Raw genomic sequence first — 13,832 nt, forward strand, 5'->3', positions numbered from 1 at the left:
CTTGTAGCATAATGTATGGTGGTTTGAAAAATTATGCTGTTTTCTTAGGATGGTGGTTTGAGTGTTTCATTTGGTAGCACTGATGGCTTTTAATGAACTGTTTGTTCTAATCACCTCGGTTAGGCTGTACAACTGTTTGTATAAACCAAAATGGAAGGTGACAAGGGTTAGAAATGGTCAATTTTTGAAAAAACTTTTTTGTCTGGTGATTTTCAGCCTGCATGCGTTCCCTGTCCCTGCTCACTCAGCAGCTGTATGAATGGCTGTACCTGCAACAGCTGAGCAGGGGCAGAAAAGGGAGGGATGCTCAGAGACTGCTGATGAAAGCAATGCTGTGAAAATACAATGTAGCTGTACCTAATACTTCAGAGCAATTTGTTTGGTTTTGCTCCTCAAAAACAATTGGGTAATTAGCTTGTACTGGATGTGTACTTGGACAGAAGAGCGATAGGTGCTTATATACAGTGTTAATGATATCACTTTGTTTTCTTTTGAACTGTCGAAACTTTTAATGTTTAGAATAATTAAAAGGTGATGAATACTACCATTATAGATAATCAAATTTTATTCTGCCCTGGAGCTCTGTAGGCAGCTATAGCTGGAATAGATTTTGTCACCCTAGCAATTCTGCAGGAGGAACTCTGTCATGGTAGTTCTTGGGGCACAAGGTAAATGCTTTTTTTGTTTCTGCAGCTGACTTTTGTAGGCGAAAACTTAACTCCCATTTTACCTTCTGATACCTGGTACAGCACAAAAGTACTGGGCACTGGGCATGTGGCTACACATTCGGTTCCCCCTTTGTAATGTTTTACAATCCACTGTAAGAAGTGCCCTGTCTGTTCTGACAAAAGGATTAGGGCAGTCTCTGCACCCGAGTGTGCCTAGAAGGCTTTACGTTTGTGCAGCATGGGAAGGGAACAAAAAAATTCACTCATATTGCAGAATAAGGAGCTCAATCTTGTGGTAAGTCTGAATTGAGTCATTAATGTTGTAGCCTGTAATTTGCCTCAATCTCTATTGTAAGTCATTTGTTACTACTTGTATAAGATTGTTACATTTTTCCTTTGGACTAAATCATTCAAAAGAATCCTGAGAGCACATGGTAGTGACATTTCTGATATGAAATGTAAAATGAGAATGTAAAGGAGATTCAGGAGAAGTGCAATAATGTCTTTAATGATGCTCTTAAATTGCGTGAATATTTTTAGTAATACTTGTATGCTAGCACAGTGTGCCAGCTAGCTTTCCTGGAGTTCTGAGACAGCTGTTGTCATGTTAGCTCTCTAGTCAGTGTTTATCATGGGTGTGTCACTGAGCCAAATATGTTTTCCCTTCCCCAGTGCCACCTCACTACTTCCAGCATTTGGATCATACTGGAAAACGAGTAGACTTCTATGATCGACCTGAGTTATCACTGGGGTCTTATGAGTTTCTAGCAACAGTTGACTATTGCAAGGTACAGTAGTATGTATTTATTACTGTATTTTGTTTTGCTTTAGGAAAACAGGCTTTTTAAAAAGTAAGAATGACATGAATTGTCTGGGGCTGCTTTCTAACTGGCAGAGGTAGTTAACAGTATTAATCCACCCCCCTTCATTGTGTAAGAGAATGTGCTTGTCTGCTTACTTCCCAGAGTAGAGGAAGTCTTGATCACACATGACATAATACAATTTTGTTATAGCTGCCGCTGTCATTCTCTTCTGGAGCTCTGTTACCTTACCAACTCTGCAGGAGGGACTCTTGCAATAGTTCTTGGGGCAGAAGAAGAATGTAGGAGAGATTCAAGAAAAGTACAGTAGTAACTACGCAATGTGCCACCTGTTGCCTAAAACAAACTTTATCTATTGAGCTTAAATTTCAAATACAGCCATAGTGGTTAAAAACGCAAGAGTAGTGTGGAAATATATATTGTTGGAGCTGGTTCACCTTTAAATTAAAGATTTAAATAATAAATAGCTTCTAAGGAATAAGGAAAGTATGTGCAAGGAGTTTATTAAAGCGACTTTTATCTCTGTTGAAATAAATGCTGGGAAAATAGATGCCTAAATGTTGCAACTTTATACTGGTTACTTTCTGATGCCTCAGCTTTACTTCGAGTTAAGGGAAAAACCAATTATCTTGCTTCTAACAGCGTAAGAAGCATTTTTAATTTGAATGAGATACAATCTTCTGAGCTTTTTTTTTAAAGTTCTGTTTTGCTTTTGTTCTGTGTGCTTCTTCCAGTGTGACCTATAGACTACAGAAAGCTATTGACTGAAACAAGTTTTTCTTTACTAAAACAAACCTGATAGTTAAGTAGAAGGGAAAGGTTGCAGTCCTCAGAGGAAAATCTTTTGTTTTACGTTGATGAAATTACCTAGAACAACTCTAGTCAGATTCCAAAGTCTTGAGAATTGGCAGGAAACCTCCCTGTCTCCTTTCCCTATCTGGCCTAGTCATGTAAATAGATGATTTAGTTGTGACTAGCCTGCTCTTCACTGAGCAATGGCAAAATCAGTCTAGGGCATGTCATACCAGTCCATTTCAAGCACAGTGTGCTTACATGTCTGTTAGTTGGGCAGAGATGGGAGAATGATCTGAGGAAACAATTACCACTCATTAGTAGAAAAGTACGTGAAAGCTATTAGGGTTTTGACCAGCATTCATTTGTCTGTGTTACAGAGCTGTTGTGGGCTGCATTATATGGCCATAATGTGACTTCTTCCCTCTCTTCCACAGAATAACAAGTTTCCCAGTCCACCTGCTTTCATTTTCATGATTGATGTGTCTTACAATGCTGTGAAGAGTGGCTTAGTGAGGCTAATATGTGAAGAATTAAAGTCGCTCATAGATTTCCTGCCCAGGTAGGTATATTGTGTACCACTGCAGCCAGTCAAAATGGGGGAAACTGTCACTTTTTTCCCTTTTAAAAAAGCTAGAAATTAAAACATTATTTGATAATCCTATCAAACTTTTCTTGAGAGAAGGGCCAAGCGGAACATCTTCCTGGGTACCTTTCTAGATGAAAATAATTTTTTTCCTTTCATTTTTCCCTTATCCCTTATTATGTTGGGTTCTGTGTAATGATTTCGCTGCCTACTTAGGTGCGAAGGCAAGTATGTCTTTTACAGGGAAGGCAACATGGAAGAATCAGCCATTCGAGTAGGCTTTGTCACCTACAACAAAGTGTTACACTTCTATAATGTGAAGAGCTCACTGGCCCAGCCACAAATGATGGTTGTCTCAGATGTGGCAGATATGTTTGTGCCACTCCTTGATGGTTTTCTGGTGAATGTGAACGAGTCCAGGACGGTTATTGCCAGGTAATAGAAATTTATTTACAATGTGTGTAGTAAACTGCTTGTTTTTTATATTCAAGTGTTGCATGCTTATTTGTCATGTTATTCACCTAGAAGTCACTCCATGTATTTTAACTTCCTATACTCTTTGAAATTAAGCTGACAAAGTAGGATGGGAAAATTGATGGGGTAGGGGGGTGTATTTGACTCGTAGTCCAGCTTGGCAGGGGTTATGTATAAGGGGATTTAGCACAGAAGGGCATTTCTGTGAAAAAACAAAACACAAGTAGAATGATGCAGAGTAAAAGTTATAAGAATACTGAACCACTGTCTTTACAGTTATTTAGGCAGTTGCCTTAAACTGAGACAACAGTGGTGTCTAATTTCTGTGGAGAAAATTGAGTGAGTGGGATAGAGAAGATAAAATCTCAAGTAAAGAAAGAGAAATTAGCAAATTTTGGCAAACTATTTAACATGATACTTAACTGTAATTAAACTATAGCGTGTAGCTAACAATGTTTTGGGAACTAGATCTGGCACTGCATGTTTTTAGAGAAACTTTCTCGCCTGTTTTGTAGTGCATTAACAAGCATAAATACAAAACTGTAGTTTAAACGTATTGATCTTTGAATAGTACACAGGATGCTTGGCAGACAGAGGCCAAGTGTCACTAGTCTTTCCTAAGAGTTTACTTAGCAATAAATATTGGAATATATTAAAAGAGCAGGAAAACAGTAGAGCTATTGGAGTAGGCATCAGTTGAGGCTATACAGCAAGCACTGAGGATATGGATGAGAGAAAGCAATGAAGAATGACAAAGTATCATTTTTTTCACAGATAAATGATGAGATGTCAAATACTGTAAAAATTATGCAAATTTACAGATATATTAGGGATTTCTGTTTAAACCACCTTGGTCTGATAGGTCATCAACTGCAACTGTGTGGCTTTTCCAATTAAATGGAATCTTGAATTCCTCATTTTTCTTGTTCTTTGCTAGTTTGCTGGATCAGATTCCAGAAATGTTTGCAGACACAAGAGAAACAGAAACTGTTTTTGCACCTGTGATTCAAGCAGGGCTGGAGGCGCTGAAGGTTGGTAAATGCATTGTCATGGCAAATTGTTTTCAGTCTGAGTACTCTGAAGTTCATATTCTGCTAATGCGCACTAAGATGACTGTTGTAAAGCTTTTCGTAAGTCTCCTTGTAGTAGATGTGCTACGTGTAGGGAGTACTTCGCTCATTCTTCGAGTGCATGTACCTCTGGTTCTATGTAGCTATCTGTTCTACCCAATTTTTTTTTAATAATTTTTGCTCAAAGTACAAAACATGTGGCTTAAACCCAGCCAGGTAACTCAGATTTGATTTGAACAGTTGATAGAACCTACCAAAAAAAAAAAAGAGACCCTCCAATGTTAAAACCAAGTGCTGCAGTCTGTCATGTCTCATTGAGTTCTGTAACACGGTGTCTTTCTGATCCTGTGCCTAAAGCTCCTGTACAATCTTAAATAGAAGGAGAGAATGCAATCTGTTGAAGTGTATGTCCTAACCAAGTAAACCTTTCCTGAAGTTCTTCCATTCCAGTGCTTCTTCCAGATAATTACATGCATGATCTAATTCTGACTTGTATATACTGATCGAATTGATTGCCTGTATGATTCTGTCCAAAACTGTTCATATGGCTCTATTTGTCTGTCACGTAAGCCCCTAGAAATCTCTTAAACTCAGTTTTCCTGACAGTTGTTCAATCAAGAAATCATATAAATTACTAATTGATTGTTTACATACTGTATGTGTCAGAGAAAAAATAACCTACTAAACATTGGCTAGTGTTGACATAGGTTATTGATTTAAAATTAATGATCTGTTGAAGCTCAGATTACAAAATCCTTTGCCATTTCTGTGACTCTCTTCCACATTTCAGTTGCTGCAAATCAGAGAAGAAAGCTATCTTTTCTTTAACACATTTGTGCAAAACCTTTTGTAGCTGAGTCCTGGTTACTGCTTTGTGTCTCCTTTTGTCCCTGCCATGGAACCAGCAGGGGTCCAGTAGAACTGAAACTGTCTTTTTTTTGTAACTGACCAGTAAGCTGTATTCCCTGTGTTGGGTACCACTGAAGTAATCACTGAGCCTGTGTGTCTGATAGAGTGCCTTCCTGATGTGAAGAAGTAATGAGGATGCTTGTTCTTGAATCAGTTTCACTTACAGTTTTTGTAAATGTTTCTAACCTGTACTTTTGCACTCGGCTTTCCTGCAGGCAGCTGAGTGTGCTGGCAAGCTCTTCATTTTCCACACCTCTCTGCCCATCGCAGAGGCCCCAGGGAAGTTAAAGAACAGGGATGACAAGAAACTGATCAACACAGATAAGGAGAAGGTAATAATGACTTGCATGATGCTTACATTACAGGTGTATAGTATACTTTTTATGAGATAAAATAACTCTGAAGCAACATTAAAAAAATTACAAGGGTAGCACGTAATGTGACCATCCCAGCTAATGTCTTTTAACATTGGACTTTTATCTTCTGCTCTCAGAGCTGTGTAGACTTGACATCATAAGGACAGTTCTGGTATGAGACCAAGAAAAAATACATCTAGATTCTTATACTGGATAAAATACCATAGCTGGACTAAAGTAAATGTGCTGAACTTACAATTAAAGCAAGGTGTGTAGTAATTTTTGCAATATTCAACAGTTCTTCACAGGCAGGGTCAGGAAGAATTTATATGATCCTAATCTCCCTGAAGAGAGACTTAATGTATAAAAGTGTATTGACTGGGATTATAAACTGGATCTCGCTTTTTTTTTCTTACCACAAACTTCCAATCTCATCTCTGACTTCCTTTTTTAGACTTTGTTTCAACCACAGACAAGCTTTTACAACAACTTAGCCAAGGACTGTGTGGCCCAGGGCTGCTGTGTGGATCTGTTCCTATTTCCAAACCAGTATTTGGATGTGGCGACACTAGGTGTAGTAACATACCAGACGGGAGGCTCCATTTATAAGTATGCGTATTTCCAGGTAAGAGTGACGTTGACTCAGACTGGTATTTGATCTAAGAATTGTTTAGTTAAGAGTTCTCTTTCATAGTGTGAACCATAGTGAACAAGTCCTTCTTTGGAAATAAATTGCTACCTAAATTTCAAGGTTTTCACCAAAATTATTTTGTTAGCTTTATGTCTTCACACAAAATATCTCTATTAATAACAAAAACAACAAGAAAAGTTATGCTGTTCATCTTTTAGCACAGTATTTTATTAGCAGGGTGCTGAGCCCTATGTGATGGCTGATTTTTAGAGTAAGACTGCAGGAGATAGAATCTGGTTTTAAATTACTTCACAGTTTATGGAACAGCTCTGATTTATGGGAGTGTGAAACTTGAATTATTGCTTGTGTTCTAGCTGGAGACAGACCAGGACAGGTTCCTGAATGACTTGAGAAGAGATGTCCAGAAAGAAGTGGGATTTGATGCTGTAATGAGAGTGCGCACAAGCACAGGTGGGTATTGGCATGAATGAGTCTTAATAAATTGACCACTTCAAGGATGTCATATGGGAAGTAACAGATTTTTCCCCAATTTAAAACATCTTAAGACTAGTCTGTGCAAAAAGCTCTGCTAAAGCTTTGGAATTCTAAGACTCTTGTTCAGACTGAGCAAAGATCCCTGCTGAAATCTGTCAAGATAACTTGGTGTCACTGATGACAGGATTTTCAGGGCTCCAAAGGTTGTCTGTCTTATTCTGTTGAACATTGTGATTCATGTTGGGTTTTTTCTTTTTTAGGTATTCGAGCAACTGACTTTTTTGGAGCTTTCTATATGAGCAACACAACTGACGTAGAGATGGCAGGTTTGGACTGTGATAAAACAATCACAGTGGAATTCAAGCATGATGACAAACTGAGTGAAGACAGTGGTGCACTCCTTCAGGTGAGGGGTAGGCTTTCTAGGAGAAAGTGATTTGATAATTAAGAATTGTCAAAAAACTGTGTCAAGGGGGAACAAAATCTCAGTTGGGGAGAGTGCTAATTGCAGAAAAAGATGAGGTCATTCTGAACTGAATTATTAGACACTCCTTCAAGGAACTGTTCAATTCTTTCTTTCTGCCCCTTACTATGCCCTTGACCTTTCAGCATACTTATTCTCAGGGTGACCTAGACTGCTTCAAACTACAATCTGTTTTCCAAGACAGTTTCCTTAATACAAACTGCTAACATTGCTGCTTGTTATCTTTCATTGACCCTGATTCTTAGCATATGCTTTAGCTTATTGTGCAAGTTTTTTACATAATTATCTTACTCGTTCAGGCATCTGAGTCCTAGTTTTTAATGAAATATATTCAAACCCTGCCTTTCTTATTGTAGCAGGACCTCATTTTTCTATATCCTGGCATTTTTGTCTCCTACAGTGTGCTCTGTTGTATACAAGTTGTGCAGGACAGCGACGACTCCGCATTCACAACCTGTCCTTAAACTGTTGCACGCAGCTTGCTGACCTCTATCGAAACTGTGAGACAGACACGCTCATCAACTACTTGGCTAAACATGGTACGGGTAAATATGGTAACAAGAATTCCAACCTTTAGCTGCTGTTAATATGCCTGTTGTCATCCAATGACACCTGTTTATTCTCTTTGCATTAAATGTCAGGTGGCAATCCTGATACTTCAGTCATTTCTGGGAAAGAGCATAAAGCTGTGATGATAGCATTATTGCTTAGGACGAGAGGTACAGGTAGAGGGTGTAGGCTTATCCTTCATACAAATTCCTGTCTAAATTTTTTTAAGAGAGGTTTGTATTGAGAGCTGTCTGAATTCATCCTTGTATTTATTTTTGGACTGTTTTAGATTGTTCTTTAAGTGTTTCGGAATTTAGCTCTAGGAATAGGAAATGGTCACTTTTGCTCATAGATCTGGGTTAAATATCATACTTTTATTCATTGTACTCTATTTACCATTTCTAGTTTGCAGTAAAAGCCTATAAATCCAGCAGATATTTAGGGTTGTGTCTGTTTATCACCATTAAAATGTAAAAAACAGTCCATTTTCAGTCCATTAAAGAAAGATGGCCAGGCTATAAAAAGAGGTTTTATAGTGCCCCATGCTTTCAAGTATGACTAAGTGTATTTTAAAGTACATGGGAGAGAGACAGTTGAAGAATACTTAATACAGTGAAGTAAATGAGTTTTTTCAGATCTTCAGTAGAAAGGTATCATCTCTTTCCCACAAGTTTGAAGGTGAGGGGAAAAAAGGCTTTCATAAACAATAGTTGTTTAGATTTACTTTGTGGAAGTAGTGTTGGGTTTTTTTACTGTTCATGAGCAATCACTTGATAGCCATCCATTTCTTTCCTCTTTGTGCAGCATATCGTGGAGTTCTGGGTAGTCCAGTAAAGACTGTACGAGATGCACTGATCAACCAGTGTGCCCAGATCCTAGCTTGCTATCGAAAGAACTGTGCTAGTCCCTCTTCTGCTGGACAGGTAACTTCCAATGCTTTCACTTGAATCACAGGCTTGAGTATTAAAAGGTGATGAGACCTTCCTACTTAACCTACTCAGAAAAAGTCAATTGCTGTGCTCAGCAGAAATTTGCAAAGAGGAGACTTGGGGAAGCAGTGAGACTGCAAGTAAAACTCTAGTTGAGAATGAGTTTTATGTTACTTTAGCAAGTCCGTGATATAATTAGACTATCAGTGTTCACTCCTCACAGCTGTACCATGCTTTGTTGGTTCATGCAACCCTTGTTTTGTCAAACATAAGCTTATTCAGTAAGACAGCTGACCAACTTCTGTCTGCTTGTGACTTGTAGCTGATCCTCCCTGAATGCATGAAGCTTCTTCCTGTGTACTTGAATTGTGTGTTGAAGAGTGACGTCCTTCAGCCTGGTCCAGAGGTCACAACGGATGATCGTGCCTACATTCGTCAGTTAGTCACATCCATGGATGTGGCAGAAACAAATGTTTTCTTTTATCCCAGGCTTTTGCCCCTGGTAAGTAATTCAGGATATTCTTGCCACTTGAGACTTGCTGTTGTCTTGACTCATCATAAGGACTGGCATTTACATTTTAGCAAGGGAAAGAGATTTGAGAAGGATTTGGGATCAACCATCTGTTGGGATACTTCACTTAAGTCCACATGGTGATAGATGCATTGCTGCATCTTGTGAATTTGCTGGGGGATTTTTTTTCCTGAGCTGTGAGCATGTGACTTGTGGCAAAGACAACGCTTTTGACGCTTTCATAATCTTTCAAAAGTCCCAAAGCTTCTTGTAACTTTATGTAGCAATTTTCATCATTGCAGGACAAGTCCACATACTATTCCAACTTTTCAGTACCATAGTTGCTGGAATAATACTAACAACTAATTACATTCCTGCTCCAGGAGGTAATATTGGAACTACAGAGTAATTTCACTGCGGCCTTATGTTCTCTTTTGCTGACCAAGAGTCTCTGATCTGCTTCTGTGTCACGTTCAGTAAGAAAACTAAGCTAAGGAAGATGATACTTCAGTCACAGCTGTTGCAGTCTTATGAGTCCTAGAAATGAGAAAACCATTGGGGTCTTAGTGGCAGAAATTTTTAGGACTTCATAAGATGTTCTTGTTTTATAACCTTTATTTTATTTTTTTATTTCACTCTAAAACAGACCAAAGCAGAAGTTGACAGTGACTCCTTGCCAGCAGCAATCCGGAACTCAGAGGAACGTCTCTCCAAGAGTGACATATACCTGTTGGAGAACGGGTTGAACATCTTTGTGTGGGTGGGAGTCAACGTGCAGCAAAGCCTGATCCAGAACCTCTTTGGAGTGTCATCCTTCAGTCAGATTAGCAACGCCTTGGTGAGCTGGATGGCAGTGTGGGAGCTAGTGTCTGTGACAGTCACCCAAAACTTAAAACAGTGAGAAAACAGTGTTAAATTTTTCATGTTAGGAACAAGAGAAACACAGGTATGTGAAACTATAGTAGAAATGTCCCTAGTCTGGGCATGTCAGGCATGCTTTTGCCAAGCTTTGTTTGACAAGCCACATCTCCACTGACGGTCAGTCGATACGTAAATGGAATGAATATTTGACCTTTAATTCTGATATCATGTTATATTCTCTTTTAACTAGTTGAGGTCAAAGAGATTGAATGTTAGTGGGGGTAGACATATCTCTACACTTATGTAATAGGACAAAACTGCTGAGTTTTCTTTAATATTGGTTTACTTCGTGTGACTAATGGGGATTGGATATTTTTCATTCCAGAGTACCCTGCCTGTCTTGGAAAACTCCTTTTCAAAGAAAGTACGATCTATTGTTGACATGCTTCAAGTGCAGAGATCCCGCAACATGAAGGTAAAAATATTGTCCCCCATCCGTGGCTTTAAATCCTTTTCCCTTTTAGCAGAGCGGTGATGCCTGGTAATGCTGCAGTGCTGAACTTTATTCATCCTGATCTCATAAATGTGATTCAAACATTAAGTTTTAAAGGATCTGAAAAAAATTTTTTACTAGTTTTGGAATTCCATGCTTACCATAGGTCTAAACCTAAACTTTTTTCAGAGCTATATAATATACTACTGCGCAAACCATGTACATGGTATTTTCCTTCTGTTTAGGAAGGATTGAGGCTTACCCCAGCTTAGTTACAGAAGTCAAAGCACATAAGCCATATATGCTGTGGTTCTGGTTATCTGTCTTTGGATTTTTGAGCTATTTAGCTTTTTGCTCTTGGTTTCCCAAGAACATTAATTCTGCTAACTACTCACTGTTGGTTTTGTTCTTGTTTTGTTTTTTGTAGTTAATAATTGTGAAGCAAGAAGATAAGCTGGAAATGCTGTTCAAACATTTCCTAGTGGAGGACAAGAGCCTGAGTGGGGGGGCTTCATATGTGGACTTCCTGTGTCACATGCACAAGGAGATTCGGCAGCTACTGAGCTAGAGGAGGGAGTGGTGCTGGAACTCAGCAGTGACATTTCAGTCTCCACTAATGACCTGATCAGAAGGCCCAGCGCCCTCAAAAAGGACAACATAGAAATCTGTACAATTCCATAATTTTTAATACACATTGCATACGCAGAAATCCTTTCAACTTCTCCCAGTCCCGTATGAGAGATGAAAAATTTTCCTGGTGAGGGCTAAAAAAAAAAAAAAAAAAAAGGCCTTTGATACCAGGTCTTTTACTTGTATCTAAATTGTTTCCTGTGCTTGGCAGGAGTTCACCCCCCTACCCCATGCTCGCTAATCCTGTCGTAATGAATGTAGTTTTTTTTCAGTTCACTGTACATGATTCAACATTGGGTGAAAAAGCGATAACTCTTCAAAACTTCTGGTAGTTGCTGTGTGTTTGTATGGGTGCGTGTGCATGCTCCAAGTGTGAAGAGGATGCGCAGGTCGGAGGACAAGAGGCAGGTCAGGTGATGGGAGCTGGAGCAGCCAAACATTTTGTGTCTCCCTCTCTTGAGAGGGAAACATGACATTGCAGAGCAGATATGTATCATGTGGCTGTCTGAACCAGAAATCCATGAAAAAGAAAATAAATGGTAAGCCAGGAGGCAGCAGGGTAAATTTCTTTCCACAATCTCCCCTGTACTATACGTTGCTGTGCAGATCTGTAATGGAGTAATAGTTGAGTGAGCAACAATCAATGGCTTCCGAACAGCGTAGGGGTAGAGACAGTGCTTCGTTGCGTGTGTGGTGACTCCTTTCCTTCTCTTTGCACGGCTCTGTAATGTCCTACTCAATCCATGTTCCATGGCCTCTCCTGCAGAGCTTACTTGTCTATCCAGATGGCGGTGGGAACAAAAGCCTCTTAACCTTAAGCGGAAAATACTTTTAGCAAGGTGATATGGGGCTATGTAGGAACTGGATGATAAGGAAGTGGCCATTTTCAAACATATTGTTGTGAATTATAGCAAGCAGGCAGGAATTTGAGTTATACTGATGCAAATTTGAGACTGCTTTGTACCCTGGAATACAAGGAAGGGGGTACAAAACCTAAGGTTTAGACTGTACTGTAGTAGGTATTGCAAGTACCTGGTTTTGGTTATTGGAAGCATCTGGGCCATAGTGAAGAGTTTCATTACTGGATGTTTATACCCTCCCCCATTCTACCTACTGATCAGCTTGCACAAGCCTTTTTATAAGCCTGTTTGTTAAACTAAAATACCTCAGACAGATTAATCCATCCACTTAGGCCACTCTGCTCCATTCTGCAAGGGTGGATGAGAGGACTCCTGTGAAGAGGGAGTGAGTGTAGATCAAATTCCAAATTCTAAGGGCTTTGTTTATTCAGTTTCGAAAGGGGGCTTGTATATTTTAGCTTGAGCACCTAACAAGTGTTCTTACAATACCCAGGAGTTTAAGTTACCAGTAGCACTAAAATCGCAAGGAAAAATGTGGGTGGATTAGAGAACATACTATCTGGGCTTGATATTTCAGAGGAAAGTCCTTGTTAAGATCAGAAAAATATCTGGCTGTGGTTTTAGTTCCGTATCCTGTAGCATGTATATAAATCCATTTTTCTTCTAATGCTGCTAGTTTGTCTTCCCTCCCATCACTACACAGAAAGGGGAATATGAAAATTGTAATGGAGAAACTCTTTCAAGATGTAGTTGACAGAACCTTCAGCGTTTTTTGTATGAATGTGGCCAACTTTTTACTCCACGTACTGCCTCCAACCAAAAAATCTAGAGGATTTTTAACCAGAGGGGAAAAACAACTTCCCAGGAATATAAGGCGCAGCAACCACAGACTTCCACAAATGCTAATTTCTAGTATTAATATTGGGGGTGTGGGGGGTGGAAATGAAATCATAAATGAACCTTTCATTTTCTTCACTTGTTTTTTCCAATGCATCTTTTAATTTGTAAAGAAATAAAAATATATTAAGATGTATTTTATGTCATTGTTAGTAAATAAACACTGCTTATTTTTCCAAACCCTGTATTTTGCGGGAGGGAGGAAATGGGAAGGGCTGAAGTCTAGCTGATGGATCCTTTACAATCCAATCTTCTGCTGACCAAGTTCAGTCTCTTTTTTTTTCCTTATTCACAGTGAACGGTGATAAGAAATTCATCAAGAATCAACAGGCACAAGGTGCTGTTTAATCTCGGTGTTACTTTGCTTAGATTAATGTTTTTTAACTTTCTGCCCCTTCCGAACTTCCGTTTTGCAAGATTTCCATTTTCTCTAACAGCTGGGGTCAGAGTGGGAGTTTTTTGGTCTGCTTTAGAAAGTATTCCCCTTACTTTGTGACAATGTAAACTTACAGACTTCTGCAGTCTTAATTTTTCAGACAAATAGAGCTTCTATTTCAGAGTTAAAGAGCAGGGAAGCTGAGTTTTGGGTTTTTTTGTTTGTGGTTTTTTTGGGGGGGTTGGGGGTTTTTTTTGAGGGGAAGGTGCTAATTGCAAAAATAAAGTTCAGAATAAACTGGCAGTGTAACTTGACTGTAGCCTAGAACATTGATACTGTACAGTGTGCTGATAACCTTACACCAATCTGTATGAAAGCACAAGACAGTCATTGCTAAATATCCATCAACACTTAGTTTGCTGTAGAATATTTTTGAGATT

The 13,832-nt window shown here is 39.0% G+C and overlaps 1 protein-coding gene across 4 annotated transcripts in view; it reads left to right on the plus strand.

Moving 5' to 3' along the window:
* Positions 1–13,215, plus strand: part of SEC24C (SEC24 homolog C, COPII coat complex component) — a 38,685-nt gene extending 25,470 nt beyond the window's left edge. The window contains exons 12-25 of one of the 4 annotated variants that reach the window (XM_054831180.1): positions 1,341–1,456; positions 2,719–2,843; positions 3,111–3,302; positions 4,279–4,372; positions 5,536–5,652; positions 6,131–6,301; positions 6,682–6,778; positions 7,063–7,208; positions 7,687–7,825; positions 8,640–8,758; positions 9,087–9,266; positions 9,922–10,113; positions 10,522–10,611; positions 11,057–13,215. In XM_054831180.1, the coding sequence (XP_054687155.1) occupies positions 1,341–1,456; positions 2,719–2,843; positions 3,111–3,302; positions 4,279–4,372; positions 5,536–5,652; positions 6,131–6,301; positions 6,682–6,778; positions 7,063–7,208; positions 7,687–7,825; positions 8,640–8,758; positions 9,087–9,266; positions 9,922–10,113; positions 10,522–10,611; positions 11,057–11,197 (1,919 nt within the window). In that variant the 3' untranslated portion in view covers positions 11,198–13,215. The remainder of the gene's footprint in view (positions 1–1,340; positions 1,457–2,718; positions 2,844–3,110; positions 3,303–4,278; positions 4,373–5,535; positions 5,653–6,130; positions 6,302–6,681; positions 6,779–7,062; positions 7,209–7,686; positions 7,826–8,639; positions 8,759–9,086; positions 9,267–9,921; positions 10,114–10,521; positions 10,612–11,056) is intronic. The other 3 variants (XM_054831181.1, XM_054831182.1, XM_054831183.1) reach the window with 3 other exon arrangements.
* The last annotated feature ends 617 nt before the right edge of the window (positions 13,216–13,832 follow it).

Source organism: Grus americana, chromosome 7, assembly GCF_028858705.1.
Source record: "Grus americana isolate bGruAme1 chromosome 7, bGruAme1.mat, whole genome shotgun sequence".
Taxonomy (NCBI): Eukaryota; Metazoa; Chordata; class Aves; order Gruiformes; family Gruidae; genus Grus; species Grus americana.